At 40.9% G+C, this 14,977-nt stretch overlaps 2 protein-coding genes across 3 annotated transcripts; both read right to left on the reverse strand.

Moving 5' to 3' along the window:
- Positions 1–1,210: 1,210 nt before the first annotated feature.
- On the reverse strand, positions 1,211–5,227 carry si:ch211-255i20.3 (transmembrane emp24 domain-containing protein 11). Its single transcript, XM_056251198.1, has 5 exons — positions 5,040–5,227; positions 2,123–2,214; positions 1,888–2,013; positions 1,652–1,798; positions 1,211–1,483 (listed from the first exon to the last, which is right to left on the reverse strand). The coding sequence occupies exons 1-5, from the start codon at positions 5,185–5,187 to the stop codon at positions 1,334–1,336; spliced, it is 663 nt and encodes a 220-aa protein (XP_056107173.1). The 5' UTR covers positions 5,188–5,227; the 3' UTR covers positions 1,211–1,333.
- Positions 5,228–5,472: 245 nt separating this feature from the next.
- Positions 5,473–11,137, reverse strand: spon2b (spondin 2b, extracellular matrix protein). Of its 2 annotated transcripts, XM_056251232.1 has the most exons (6): positions 10,700–11,137; positions 9,872–10,118; positions 8,570–8,793; positions 7,844–8,035; positions 7,270–7,453; positions 5,473–6,100 (listed from the first exon to the last, which is right to left on the reverse strand). In XM_056251232.1, the coding sequence occupies exons 2-6, from the start codon at positions 10,092–10,094 to the stop codon at positions 5,922–5,924; spliced, it is 1,002 nt and encodes a 333-aa protein (XP_056107207.1). In that variant the 5' UTR covers positions 10,095–10,118; positions 10,700–11,137; the 3' UTR covers positions 5,473–5,921. The 2 variants fall into 2 exon arrangements, with proteins under 2 accessions (XP_056107207.1, XP_056107205.1); XM_056251230.1 differs by lacking the exon at positions 10,700–11,137 and having other exon boundaries at positions 9,872–10,207.
- Between the last annotated feature and the right edge of the window lie 3,840 nt (positions 11,138–14,977).

The following is a 14,977-nucleotide window of genomic DNA, read 5'->3' on the forward strand; positions in this document are numbered from 1 at the left end:
CTCTTTGCAGAGTACATTTAGACTTCTACATATCAAAATACTATAAACAAACAAACAAATACAATAACATTACTGGCCTGCATCTTGAGACAAAACAATGGAAAGGACATATTTTAAGATATGTAATTGCAAGTTGCTTTCAGTTAAGGCTGCTCAATAATGAATTTTAGTCTGAGACTAGGCTTAGGCCTCGTCTAAGAAACCGAGCAAAAATATGACATACTACTAAATCATAATTATGGAGAGAAAAAAAGATGAGATTAAAAAAATCGATATTTTGATTTTGTCATATCAATTTGTCATGCCAATTAGGACGTTTAAAGACAGAATTTCGATTTAGTATGTCATAATTTCAAATTAAGACAGTTCATAGCACTGTGTTTAATATACAAACTGTGTTCTCTTTTTTTCAGAAAGGAATTATTGACTGAAAAATATGAACTAGACGAATTGCAGTTTTTGAATTGTAAGTTACAACAAGTTTCAAATTGTAAGTTATCAATGTAAGTTACAACAAATGGGGGTTAAAATAAAGGTTAAATTAACCCAATGAGCAGGCAGATGTTTAGCGTTTGAGCTCAATAAACAAATAACGTTAATGTATACAATTCACCGAGGACTTCACGAAAGTTCGCTAGTGCTGAGGACACTAACTAAATCTCAAAAGTAAAAACAACAACAACAAAACACATACCTTGATACCTGTATTTTCCTTTACGCGCTATCCAGATTATTATCAGTTGTGTGTATGCTAAAATGTGGGTTTGCTAGTTTATCAAACAAATTAGCAGATTTAGCTATGCTTATTGGAACGATGACGTCACCGCACGGAAATCGCTCACTCCTTACAAATATGACCATGGTGACCGTAGTTTCCGGCAAATACTACGACTAGTATTTAAACGATTTAAACTGTAAATCATAATGATTAAATACTTACGTTATACTTTAGATAAAAAAAGTTGAACAAAATGTATGTCTGCTATTTTATTTCTGATTAAAGGTGATCGTTTTACTGTAGTAGTAATTGTGTAATTAAGGGGCCTAATGATATGGTGGAAACAGGCCTAGTTACCATATTAAACGTTTGTTGATGAATTTATAAAATAAATATTTTTAATGTAACATCTAGAGTGAAATAAAACACAAAGAGAAAAATTGTATTTAATGAATAGCCTTTATAGCCTATGAATTTATTAAATTCAGCACAGTTGTGAAATACTCTCTTTACTTAAATGATTGTTTACTCTCAAATGAGATAATTTAGACTTCTACATATCAAAATACTTTAAACAATGTATTATCTAAACATACAGTTAGTCATTTCATAAAGCTAAACCAACTTCTTTTCGATGAGAAAGTCTTTGAGGTTTTTCATTTGCCAGATTCCAACAGAGAGGAGGATTGATGTCTGAATAATGGCCCACCACAAAACGTTTCCATTTGTTTCCTCACTCATTTGGCGAAACTTCTCCTCACGTTCCTGGTTGCAGTAAAATAAACATACAAATTGCATATAATCACAGAGAGTAAGTACACCTTGGAAAACGTGGACAGTTGACACTCAGTCTGGTCCTCATTCCGATTCTGGCAAGCAATTAATAAGGTAACATTTTGTTGTCAGGCCATCCTACTAGCTGTGTTTGCTTACCCTTTGGAAATGTTGCTGTCTGCTAATGTAATGCATCTGGTCAATGAGATGTTGCAGGTTGTATTCCATTGCTTCCATAGTGTCCTTTGCCTCAGCAGCATTAGGATCAATTGTGTGCTCGCCCATCTGGACATCTAAATGCACTTTCTGTGCATAAAGAGAAAAGTAAAAGCCCCTAGGAGACATTTTAAGCAGGTCAAATTCAACATGTGAGGTCACAGCATCACACAACTCACCAGACGATCACCAGCGAACACGGAGAACCTGGTGGAGTTGGATTGCATGCACACGAAATGTTGACCCGAAGCATGGGATTTAAAGGTGAATTTTCCATATCTCCCAAAGCGTTTTAACAAGACCACCTGCACATGACAGAGCGAATCAGAAGAATTGTTCCAGGTGGTAATAGTTAACAGTTTGTGTCATTTTCTGTTATTTCATGAGTACATAAAGAGTTGAATGCCGTCATACCTCATGGTTAGGGTCTCTCACAGTCACTGTCAAACCAAGGTGTGGAGTATTGCCCTTCTTATTTTCATCCCAGTGCTCTAGCAAAAAGACACCTGAAGGGAGAAACCAATAGTCAGTGATACTGTAGTCCTTATTAAAACATTTTGTCCACTAGGACTAATGTAGCTACTTTCTATATACTTTTAATACAGGGGGCAATCCATGACCCACAAAGCTAAATTCCCAATTAATTGTTCAAATCTTGACGGATATTGTATATGTGTCATTTATTACTAACATCAATAAGCCAAGACGCCTGCATGCTACTCTCTGAAAAAACAATGGACTTTTCTGGAAATTAGCATTTGAACTCTCTCTTAAACATTAGCATCCTCATGCAATCAAGTCGATCACACCTCAGTATGGTCTTAATCTGCATCTCCTACCCTTCCCCCATTTCTTCTCTCCACATCCTCCAGACACTCGATTATGTATTTTTCTGAGGTCAGGTGTATCTTTTTATTTCAGAGCATTTGATGTTTTGTATTGATTATCTTTGAATCGTCTTTATCTTTGAATTATTGATTATCTTTGAATTATCTTTGTGGTTGCCTAGACACGACCACAACGCATCCCTGAAGTGCCAGCAGAGATTGTGTCAACTAGACTCTCCCCTGTAAGGCCTCCTCGACACGACACTGATCCTCAACAAACCCGTCTCCATATCGGCGTGATGACTCCGACCTTCAACCAGATGGAACTGGATAATATGAATGTTCCCATCCAATCTGACTTCTGACCTGTAATGCTCTCTGAATCATAATTGTACACTGTTCGTTCGTTGGCCAGAGGAGAACTGGCCCCCGACATGAGCCTGGTTCCTCCCAAGGCTTTTTTCTCCATTCTGTCCCCCGATGGAGTTTTGGTTCCTTGCCACTGCCGCCTTTTTTTGCTTTTTACTTGACTTGAATTGATGTAATTGGCATGATACATTTAACTGACTAATAATAAATTGTTACATTTGAATTTATTCTGACTTACTCTTAAAATATTAACTCTAGATTACGTTGCATCCATTGTTACCGCAAATCTGCGTCCAGGGTTAAGTACATACTAGAGCTCAGGTTAGATGGAGCAATGGGCACATCAGGTGAGGTTCTAGATTTCTAACTAACTGCTCGACTTTAGTAAAGTTGTTATGCAGTCGCATTCACTATAGGGGGCTAGATATACTATCGAGATAATAGCAAGCATTGGGGCGGCATTATTTCATAGTACAAGGCATAACCTCTGATTATTGTTTGAGCTTTAACTAAGTTGTTATATAGGCGATTGTAGGGGGCTAAACAGAAATGTTATTTAAATAATGGCAAGCAGTGCCTATTAAATAGCATTAGCCATAACCTCTGACTAACGATCGAACTGGCGAGTTTGTAACTGGGATCTTCGTAAAAAAGAACGGCCGGCGCAACATTGGTAACAGAATGAAAGAGTTATTTGGAATTGGAATTAAATTACTTTGTCACACTTAAACAGTGCGAACATGCTGTTATCCTTCAACCACTCTACTAGAAACCGTCATTGGGCCAATTGGGTGGGACTTACAGGCAATACTGTAAAAATGTAAAAATATCACTATAATATTGAGGAATATTACAGTGCCCCCATTAAGCTATTTTAAAGGTTCTTAATTTTGTTTTGGAGGTCTCCTACAATAGGTTTACATACATCCAAGGTCAAAAAAACACATAATATGCATTGCAGCATCAACTCTTTTCTCACAGTGTCTGAAATGATTCAATCAAGAATACGGTCTCAAAACCCTCCTTTCCGGGAGCCTACTCTGCTATATTTGGTCAAATCGCCCAGTCTGTTGTGATTGGTCGTCGATCACTTACAGCATGTGTCGGAAATGAAACGGTCATTATCATATCTGAATTTCAGCTCTGGATCTTCCTCAGCACTTGATACACAGTGAAACAAACTGTAACAATGGTGTTGGTTTTACTGTCCTCATCCTTTGTAGGTGCATCAAAGTGGATTTGCTTTCACGGTACAGAAAAGTGTCTTCTCAACATGTCAACAACTACACAAACCAAACTCTTCCAGGCCTCAGATACAATTAATGTTTGAGGGCGGGTCAAAGTAGACGTTGTTCCACAAAAGCCAGTTGTAACAGCCAGTTAAGTAGCCTACATAGACTGCCATTATGCAACTTTGTTACAAACCTACGAAGGTTCAAGCAGGAAGTAACACTGGAATAACTGACGATTCATTTCAGGGAGTTCGGAATCAGTTCTTTGTTTTGGGAGACAATATCGTGCACTTTGATTTTTGAAACTCTACAGACATTTTAAATTCACAAACAGCTGCATTACATGTTGCAAGGTCACATCAGAAAATTCATAATAGGGACACTTTTAGGAAATTATTATGCAGGCCTCAATATTACTGTATGTAGTTGAATGTGACAAAGGTCTGAAGATTTCACAACCATTATATTCCAGTCCATGTTTAATATCAGATGCCATTGTAAAGCATTTTTAATTAATTCATTATGATAATAAATTTGGGGCATTTTTAAATAAATTATAATAATAATACTGTGTTTGTATCAGTCTATAAGCCCCTAAATTGTCTCTGGCCTGTGTGCTGTTGTTGTTGTCTAGATAAGAAACTTTTTACAGATTAAATACATTCCAGTCAGTTGCATGCAGATATTTGCATCCAGAATTTATCTTGATGTTTGCAACATAAACAATAATTTGTCTTAATAACAGGGTATCCATACAGCCTAAATATGCGTCCAGAGTAACGCAAAAAAGACTTTAAACATGAAGTCAACAATAAATGTTCTACATGTATTAAAAGTAAAATTAAGCATATTTTAAAACAGAATATCAAATTGCTCCTTAATGTATATTGAATCTTCACTGACCTGTCACAAGTGTGTCCTCTGGAATCTCCTCAATGAGACACTTTTCCTCCTGTTCCCCTAAATCAAAATACATTGCCGGAGCCAAAATGACAAAACTGGCTAGCAGCAGGCCTGTCAGCCTAACATTCACTGCAGTAAAATCATTCATTTTTAAGGTAGGAAAGCTAGAAGTAGACAAGCTAGCCAAGGAAACTTTATGTGACTAGTAAACTAGTAAAGCTTTATGTGCACAGCAGGTTTAGTGTGTGAAATCTGCAGCTGATGTTTGTAGACTAATGTTTACGCAAGGTAAAAGTAATGATAAGACCAGTGAGAAACCTAAATATGTTGATAAATAGTCTATTACCTGCCTTGCTTCATTAAGATTAAAAGTTTAATGGATTGTCATACTTAGAAAAAATAGAGATTTTTTTCCCCACACAAACATGACAAATTAAGAGGAAATGTGTTTTTATTGTATTGTATTGTATTTACAATTTTATATACAGTTTTGCAATTAATGTACAGATATCATCCACTGATGCAACATATTTTTACTGATTTTACTCAATTATTGAGCTTGATAATGTCACTGGTGGGTTTCTTCCACCAGAGAGCATTAGACTCAATGAACAGTGCATGAGGACAGTGTGTGAAAATTCAGTCTATAAACTCCTGCTATTAGGCCAAATATTGTAAAAAGTCTTTTTTGCTGGTGACATCTGCAGTTCCTTATAACTAACTTTGGATTTGTGGTCCAGTCGGTTTCATTACCATGTTTAAGCTTGTTAACTCACCCACTACACCATAGCCTCACAGAAAGCAGTCATTCCCTTTAAAACGTCTCAAAACATTTTAAAGCTGTTAACCGTTTTGAACCAGGTCCTCACCAGCTCTTTATATTCACACACAGTTGTCAGGGATACAGAGCTTCTTTTCCTCTAGAAGTGGACAGACAGCCCCGTTGTTTGCAGGATGCATGTGAATATAGCGAGTTCTGTGTTTTACCCCTTTCTCACCACACTGACCCTTACAAAGACCCCAAGGTGACCAGACAGACACCTCACAGTCCAGAGGGGTATCTGTAGGGGAAAAAAGAGACATTGATAGTAGGCTACCGTAACTTTAGAAGAACTTTAGGGGGGGGGGGGATTGTTGTACTTGTTAAAAGAATAGTTTACATAATATTGAAAATTATAGTTCAATCAAATCAAATCAAAATTCATTGATAAAACTTTAAATTTTGGGTGCACTATTCCTTTTAATAAGGCTAAGCAACCAAAACACGTGAGAAAACAGAACTATTCTACGTTTTTTTGATGAGTTGATAGTGAATTTGTATGATTTGAGTAAAAACATACAGATTTTATAAAAAACTAAGCATGAAGGTCCACTTCTAACCTTCAGTGGGGCGTAACGAATGAGATTGTTTGAATTTATATCAATTCATCTCCAGTTTGCCAAAAGGTCAAATATTTACAAACTGCCTTTTGAGTGTGTTGACTGAGCATAAAATAGATTTATTTTAGAATTAAAAAAATTAAATATAGATATAATTTCATTATAGGCAGACATAGTATTTGTGTAGAAGATTAAGTTTAAATGGAAAGTTGCCTAAATGCTAAATCAATTTTGTGCTACCTTTATGATAACTTTACCCCTGAGGTTTTTTTTCCAATCTTAACTTAAGATTGGAGGGGTTTCTCTGAGGGTTTTTTTTTTTTTTTCAATCTTGATTTAATCTGAGATTTTTATTATTTTTGGAAAACAAAAGAAAAATCTTTCAATGTTGTAGAAATAATTGTTTGACTAAACTGAGATCTCCAGATTCAATGATGCTTTCCAGAAATCCTGACCTTGTAAAAGGTTGATATGTATCACAGACTGGGACTGTTGTACGAGTAGGAAAACAGAAGGATGGAATAAAAGCACACGTTTCACTTCCATGACAATCACTTCCTGAGTGCTGAGTGGCAGAAAACTTTTTAAATGGTTGGCCTCCATTATCTTGTTTGCCGTTTGTTGTGTTGGTTACCATGGGGATGGATAAACCTTTCTACAGCCCATGATTCAATAACCACAAGTTCTCTCTACAGATTTGTAGTGTTTCCTCGAAAATGGAATACATGCATATAAGACTCAAACACAAGTACTGTATATTAACTCTGCTTTTTGCATAAATAAGTCCTGTATGAGAAGACTTTCAGAGCATTAGACCACATTCATTTTATAAACAATTCCCAATGCTTACTTATGAGAGATCCGTCTATTTCATTCCCGCTTGGAATCTGATTGGACTGAGTTGGCTGAATGGGTAAGCTGAAGATCTGGTTGTTCTTGATCTTAGTTAGGGAGACTTTGGCTATTGGGGGAAGATTCTTCAGTCTTGGATAGTAGAAGGAGTTTGCAGGGTGGCTTGGAAATGATGAGGTTATCTGTTGATGAGAAGACACATCTGTAACAAGATCCATAACAAGACTTGCATCCCTGCTGAATAAAGGTGGTTATAGGTGGTCTAGCAGGTGGCCCGGTTTGCTGGTTTTAGAGAGGATTTGGTCACTGGATGACCATCTTAACCAGCTAAAAGCAGTTAACCCTGCTGCAAAAACATATCTAAAACCAGCCTAAAATGTTTTGCTGTTCTTAGCTTGTCTCCAAGCCTGGTCAGGTTGGTCTGCTGACCATGGTTTGCAGGGATTTTGGAAACTTTTCAGTTGGCCAGGTTGGAAAAGCACCCTAAACCAAACAAGACCAACAAACCATGCTGTTTTTTTTTTCATGGAAAATATAAAAATATTCTAGGGTTATCTTCTTTTAGACATTACCTGAGTGACCTTGTCTTGAGGAATGGTCTCAAAGTTTGGTGAGGAAAAGGTAAAACCACTGTCTGTGCCGGCATCGTAGGGGTAAAGATCCAGGCTTATGTTTCCTTTCCAGTGATCGCCCTCACACAAGTTCAGACTGTCTATTCCAACAAACCAGTCAGGACTTGGCACAATGCGGACAATGAAGGACAGCTGCAAAACAAGAAGACCATTAGTGTTCGGTTGCTCTGTGTTTTTAGCTTGCTCATTAGCCTGTATGGACTGCCACTGGCTTGTTTTCATTTGGAAAGTTTTATTATTTAAAATTCTCTCTATAATATTTTATATGGAATGCCTGGGAGGCCAATGAAGTGCATGTAGAGAGCTAATTCCAAAAGAATGCTTTGGACACAGTATGAAAGTGTCCACATCTTCGGACTGAAAACATCTGCGGTTTTTAAAAAAAACAGCTATAACAGCTTAAAACAGCCTACGGTGGTTTAATGATCCTAAGTGGTCTAACCTGGTATAGTCTGTCTCCCTGCCCAGTGTTTATATGGTTTATCTGGTTGGTACAGTGGTGTTTCAACTAAACCAGCTGACAGGACCAGCAATACAGCATGGCCAGGCTTGGGGGACCAGCTTAGGCTGGTTAAAGCTAGCAAAACAACTGGATTTAATATTCGTTTAATGTCAAATGGTGTGTATTTGCATAAAAATTCATATTGCAATGCACAGTGTACTTACTAAAGAGTGTCTTGCATAGACCTCAAATTCTGTGGTTGCCTGGCCAGTTCCTCCAAGCACACCTGGTGCTGAGAAGAGGCTGTAGACGCTCTGGATCCGTTCCCCAGCTGCCTCCACTTCCTTTATCAGGGTCCAAGCCTCTCCTCTCTCAGAGAACTCTCTCACCCCATTACTAACATACTCGTTCCTTTGCCATATGTGATAGTCTGAGCTGTGAGTTACTCCTAGAATGAAAATTACATTGATACAATTCTTGATGTGAACTTCAGCTTTAATTTACTTTTTTTTTAGTAAAATACTTTTTACAGGCAAATTTTAGGGGTTATACATCTTGTGCAATCCAGATTGTTTTTAACATCCCTATTGCAGAGTAACCAGTAACATGTTATTTTGATGGTCCCTTTTGAACATTCTGTTGACTATAAGTAAATTTGCAAGTCATGTCAACTAACTCGCATTAGAGTTTTAGTAGATACTGTCTGCTTAATATCTGCCAACTATTTATTGTGATGGTCCTCCAACAGACATTCTACTGACTATAAGTATCTTTGCAACTACATGTCAACTTATTCTAACCCTAATCCTACCAGTCTACTAATACTCTACTAACACTTTAATGAGTTAGTAGATATGTAGGTGCAACGTTACTTATGGTCAACAGAATGTGTTAAAAGGACCATCAAAATAAAGTAAACCAAGTAACCAAATGTTATATATTCTCAAAATTCTAGAATTGAAAAACACTATAGTGTTTTATACTTTTGTGATACTGTACATAAATCTATAAGAAACTGATAAATAATTGTAGTATTTAATAATATAATAATGATCAGTGAGCAGCCATACTTAAAATATGCACCTAATTTTCAATAGTTACTAAAAGTCTGAAATTATTATTGAGGTTCTTTTATTGGCATCTGTGGTTCCATGGAACCTTTAACATGCATGGAACCTTTCCATTGTTCTAAATTCCATTGCTCTTCTTTATAGAGGAGGTTCTTTAAATCATCAAAATGTTTTTTACACAAAGAAAAAGTCTTAGTTCTTTTAAGAACTGTTCACTGAAAGGTTCTTTGGGAATCTTCTATGAAACCCCCCAATTGGAACCTTTATTTTTAAGAATGTATATCACCTTTGTTTTGACTTTTTGGTTAAAGTCATAATTGCTATGTCAATCCCTCTTTGGGTGGGGCATTACACTCATTCCAACCCAAAAAGTGGGGCAACAAATGTAGAAATTTTGAAAGCAATAATGGTTACTTACTACTACTCTCTTCTTACATATAAGAACAGCCCACTCACCAATGATGGGGGACCACTGAGCAGGCGGCCTGTACAGAGGGTAGTGTTTGGGGAAGGCAGTCTGAGTCCACTGGCCGGTAAAAGTCAGTCTGTACTTGGCCGTAGATGGTGCCGTGCATTCGCGGGCCACGTCGACCGGCATTGCAGGGACTCCACTCAGCAGGGCCAGAGTCACGGTAAGCCACTGCAGCCAGCAGTTTGCTTTCAGAGATGTCATGTCCATACTGGTTCTCTGAAGGAACAATGACATATTTTATAATGCGAAAGATGTGGATACATACCACAACCAGGTTTAAACGCTTTGAACCACTCCTTCCATGCTAAACTAAGTGACAAACAGGGGAATTAAGCAATTTACATAAGCTGCCTCTGTGAGTGATTTGATATAACTGTGTCATACACTGACTAAGAAGGAAAGAATGTAGGTCAGGATAACTGAATTCACTCTGTGTTTCCAGGCACTGTTACATGGCATTTTCAGAAAAAGCAGGATTGGCAATTAAAATTGCATAATTTGTTGAAATTGGTTAAGTTATACTCAATACAATATTGTATAAAAATATATATTTTAATTACCTTGTTAAAATAAATTATAATTTAATTGTTACAATTTATATTATTATTATTACACAAATTATCCAATTCCATGCACCATTTAGACATTACCATATTTAAAATAGAATCCATTAAGTGTGTATATAATGTGTATTTGTCATATAAAATACTACCTTTAAAGTCATATGCTCTGAAAAAGATTTAAATTTATCGTAATTAAGCAGAAGCAATTCAACATCATGCAGCATGAATAAAACATAAGTTAAATAAATCCCTTACAGGGTTTGCAGAGACAGATGAGTTTCCTGCAGAAGAGTTTAATGGAGGTCACCTGCGCCCAGGCATTCAGAGGAAGACTGCAAGATGACTGTGTGTCTTCCAGCTATTTATGCGTTTCTAGCAGTCCCCACAGTCTAACAATATCAATAACCTCCTGAGCCCTCCCAGGCGTAGTGTCGAGCTCTCCACACTCTACATTACATCTCCATCTGGGACTTCCCCTTTGGTCTCGGCAAACGAGTCACTGTTTGAAACAAGATTCATACATTTATTCCTCTCCCAACCAGAGATCCACAGAGAAAGCGGCATTATGAAGCTCCTGAGGGTTTCACAGTCCGAGGAGGAAGTTATAGGGTTATTTGATTGTGGAAAAAGACTTGGCTGGTGGCTCAGCAGCTTGGAGGCACCCGGCAAGCCGAAAGCTAACCGATCCTGCCTGCAGCCAGTAATTGCTTCCACATGCTCACGTTTTGCCCCTCACCCTTCTCTAATTCTCTCCAGTTTCTTGAGATTTAATTTGCTGAGAGCTGTTTGGGTGTGGTTTTTTGCAAACCAGTTTAATTTCTGAGACCTTGCTTTAAGCGTTTTTAATATTCCTCTGTTGTAAATTGGGCTTTGGCCCAAATGGATTGCGACATCTAATGTGTTTGACATGTGTTTTATGTCTGTCTCAATCTAGGGTCAGTTTCTGCCATCCCTCATTGTTTATTTGAGTTGCCTCACATGTCACTCCATTTGGTCACAATGGACTAATTGAAATATTAATAGAAACTACAGAGAGTCAGAAAGTGTGTTAAAATGAGCTTGGATTGAATCCACACAAATGGATTCATTTAACAATAACTTTAAGGAAGTAATAAATACACGAGTCTCTTTAAAGGCCAAAATGTTGTTCATCATTTGCAAAAACCTAAGTTTTAGGCCTCACTCAGTCCTAATGTCTTTACCAAGTGTAATTGTTAGACAGGACAATGAATGCAGAAAGATGTGCATAGATAAATTCTACTAATTTATAACTTACGGTGTTTTATTTTGATGTGAACAAAGATTTCATTTACCAGTTGTAATGCTTTGTGACCAGTATTTAAGCTTGGCATTAATCCAGTAATTCTGTTGTAATGCCCCATTCATACCGCCAGCGACACCCAGCGACAAAGCGACATGATCTAACTCATTTTCAGTGGACAGCTGGCGACTTTCGGTGACGAGCGACAGAATGTAGGCGTGTCAAGCGATGGGAGTCACATGACAAAAGTTTAGAAATTTCAACTTTATGCAAATAAGCAGCGAATTTCACAAGCTAATTTTACCGTCTCAAGTACAGGCAAGACAGGACAGATTTACAGAACGATTTCACTGTTTTATATGATTTGACTGTAACTGTCATGTACAACCAGACAAGGTTAGATCCAAACGCAGCGTGAATTTATTCACAGGGTAGTCAGACAGGCAATAGGTCAGATACACAGACTGGAACAGACTAGACTAGGATAACAAACTTGGAAAACTCGGAAACGCTCAGAGATGTGCACAACAGTGAAACAAGACTTCGCCATGAGTGATCGTGAGAGTGGGGTATAAATGAGTGTGGAGCTGCGTGTGGAACTAGATGCAGGTGTGAGAGTGATCAGTGGAAACAGGTGTGCGCAATCAGTTCAGGGTGTGTGCGAAAACAGTCCAAGGGAAGCCAGTGCAGAAGTGGAGCGCCCTCTCGTGACACTAGAGGGCAATCCAGCCGAACTTCATCACATAACCCCCCCTTTAAGGAGCGGCTTCCAGACGCTCCAAAGACGATCCAGGCAGGGGGCAGATCGAAGACAATCCTGGGGGAGGGACGGAGGGGCAGGCCCGTGCAGGGGAACGGGACCAGGAGGTAGCCAAGGCGGGCCTGGGCCGTAGAGCGTGGGCGGACCAGACTGGGCCGGTGACCAGGGCGGAGCAGGACGAGGCGAAGGCCAGGGCGGAGCAGGACGAGGCAAAGGCCTGGGCGGAGCAGGATGAGGCGAAGGACAGGGCGGAGCAGGCCAGGGCGGAGCAGGACGAGGCGAAGGCCAGGGCGGAGCAGGACGAGGCAAAGGCCTGGGCGGAGCAGGACGAGGCGAAGGCCAGGGCGGAGCAGGATGAGGCGAAGGCCAGGGCGGAGCAGGATGAGGCGAAGGCCAGGGCGGAGCAGGATGAGGCGAAGGCCAGGGCGGAGCAGGATGAGGCGAAGGCCAGGGCGGAGCAGGATGAGGCGAAGGCCAGGGCGGAGCAGGCCAGGGCGGAGCAGGACGAGGCGAAGGCCAGGGCGGAGCAGGACGAGACGAAGGCCAGGGTGGTGAAGCCCCTGCAGACGACCATGGCGGCGCAGCCTTCATGGTCTCCTCACCCGACCCTTGGCCCCCCCCAAAAAAATACTTGGGGAAATCCACGGGTTCAGGAAAGGCCTCCCGGAGCTTGAAGGGTGCAGGCAGGGCGAGGCGCAGAGGCGAGACCGGCTGGGCGAGGCGCAGAGGCGGTGCCGGCAGGGCGAGGCGCAGAGGCGGGGCCGGCAGGGCGAGGCGCAGAGGCGGGGCCGGCAGGGCGAGGCGCAGAGGCGGGGCCGGCAGGGCGTGGCGCAGAGGCGGGGCCGGCAGAGCGAGGCGTCTGGATACACTCACCGGAGCCTGGCGAACCGAACGAGTCCTCCTCCTCCTGCGACGGCGAGTCACTGGGCTTGATTCAATCACTTGGTCTGAATCACTCACTTTGCTAGATTCAGCACTGGACGCACTTGACTCGGCGGCACTTAACTCACTTGATTCGGCGGCACTTGACTCACTTGATTCAGAAGACTCAGAAGACGATTCACTTGACTCACTTGACTCACTTGACTCGGGATTCGGTTCACTTGACTCGGGATTCGGTTCACTTGACTCGGCACGGCTCACGTGAAGCGCGGGCTCGGCCGTGCTGTCGCGAGGCGCAGGCTCGTCAGGGCTGACGTGACGTGCTGGTTCGGCAGGACTGGACGGGACCAGCGGGGCAAGCTCCTCCTCTAACTCACCCACAGTGAGAGCCGAACCACTTAGTAGAAGAGCCGTGTTAATATACCGCCTTAAAGTGCTGTGAGGCTCTGGGTTGGGCATCAATGAGCAAAGGGGTTCAGACAACCCTCCGCGGAACAGGTTCGTTAGGCAAACGTTGTTCATGCACGTATGATGAGAAAGTTCATAAAACTCCGCCACATACCATTCGAGAGAACGATCCTCCTGATGAAGTTGCATTATCTCAGCACCCGTATCTGTGCTCGGAATCGCTGTGTGAGCTCGTCGAAATACCTCGCTGTTGAATTTTACCGGGAGAGCTTGGCATGACATCGGGATCGGTCCTGGGCCAACAACTGCGGAGACGGGTTGATTCTGCGATGGTCCCGGTGGGAAAACATGAAGCCCGCGAACCATCTTGGCCAACCTCTCCAACGATGCGGTGAGTTGATCCAGTTGATCCTGGCGTACGGCGGCTGACTGGGAGGCATACAAGGCTGACATGCTGCTGGATCTGGTGTGGCGAAGTCTTCTGTCATGTACAACCAGACAAGGTTAGATCCAAACGCAGCGTGAATTTATTCACAGGGTAGTCAGACAGGCAATAGGTCAGATACACAGACTGGAACAGACTAGACTAGGATAACAAACTTGGAAAACTCGGAAACGCTCAGAGATGTGCACAACAGTGAAACAAGACTTCGCCATGAGTGATCGTGAGAGTGGGGTATAAATGAGTGTGGAGCTGCGTGTGGAACTAGATGCAGGTGTGAGAGTGATCAGTGGAAACAGGTGTGCGCAATCAGTTCAGGGTGTGTGCGAAAACAGTCCAAGGGAAGCCAGTGCAGAAGTGGAGCGCCCTCTCGTGACACTAGAGGGCAATCCAGCCGAACTTCATCACAGTAACCACATACAGTACATGGATATAATAAAATGATGCATGGAAAAGAAACTGTTAAGTTTGATTCATACATTGATAATTTGTGTTGTTAATTATATGATGCAGTTTAGCACTGCTGCTGTTCATTTTACTGTTTCTCCTGCATTATGTTGATTATTAGGGACAGTAGAATGCTACTTTTAATTCTTTTAAGTCTAATTCCTAATAAAATTTAAATATCTTAGTTTTATATCTAATTTGTGATTGCATTTTTTTAATGTGGCCTGACATGCAGTGCAGTCTACCAATAACATTAGAGCGACAGCACTGGGAACGCCCACAAGCGTCTAGGAGGTGGTGCAACAGGGGGTGTGAATGCGGCTTTTA

This window comes from Rhinichthys klamathensis, unplaced genomic scaffold (genome assembly GCF_029890125.1).
Source record: "Rhinichthys klamathensis goyatoka isolate OS25496 unplaced genomic scaffold, OSU_Roscu_1.1 h1tg000079l_1, whole genome shotgun sequence".
NCBI classification, from domain to species: domain Eukaryota; kingdom Metazoa; phylum Chordata; class Actinopteri; order Cypriniformes; family Leuciscidae; genus Rhinichthys; species Rhinichthys klamathensis.

What these genes read in the sequence shown, in the direction of transcription:
- spon2b (XM_056251230.1), bottom strand. Translation starts at nt 10,121, where the DNA reads ATGTCATTGTTCCTTCAGAGAACCAGTATGGACATGACATCTCTGAAA. An exon ending in TCAGTGGTCCCCCATCATTG is followed by an intron (nt 8,794 to 9,871) that starts GTGAGTGGGCTG and finishes TTTTCATTCTAG; the next exon opens with GAGTAACTCACAGCTCAGAC. An exon ending in AATAGACGGATCTCTCATAA is followed by an intron (nt 6,101 to 7,269) that starts GTAAGCATTGGG and finishes TTTCCCCTACAG; the next exon opens with ATACCCCTCTGGACTGTGAG.
- si:ch211-255i20.3 (XM_056251198.1), bottom strand. Translation starts at nt 5,187, where the DNA reads ATGAATGATTTTACTGCAGTGAATGTTAGGCTGACAGGCCTGCTGCTA. An exon ending in AGAGGACACACTTGTGACAG is followed by an intron (nt 2,215 to 5,039) that starts GTCAGTGAAGAT and finishes TTCTCCCTTCAG; the next exon opens with GTGTCTTTTTGCTAGAGCAC. An exon ending in GACAGCAACATTTCCAAAGG is followed by an intron (nt 1,484 to 1,651) that starts GTAAGCAAACAC and finishes TACTGCAACCAG; the next exon opens with GAACGTGAGGAGAAGTTTCG.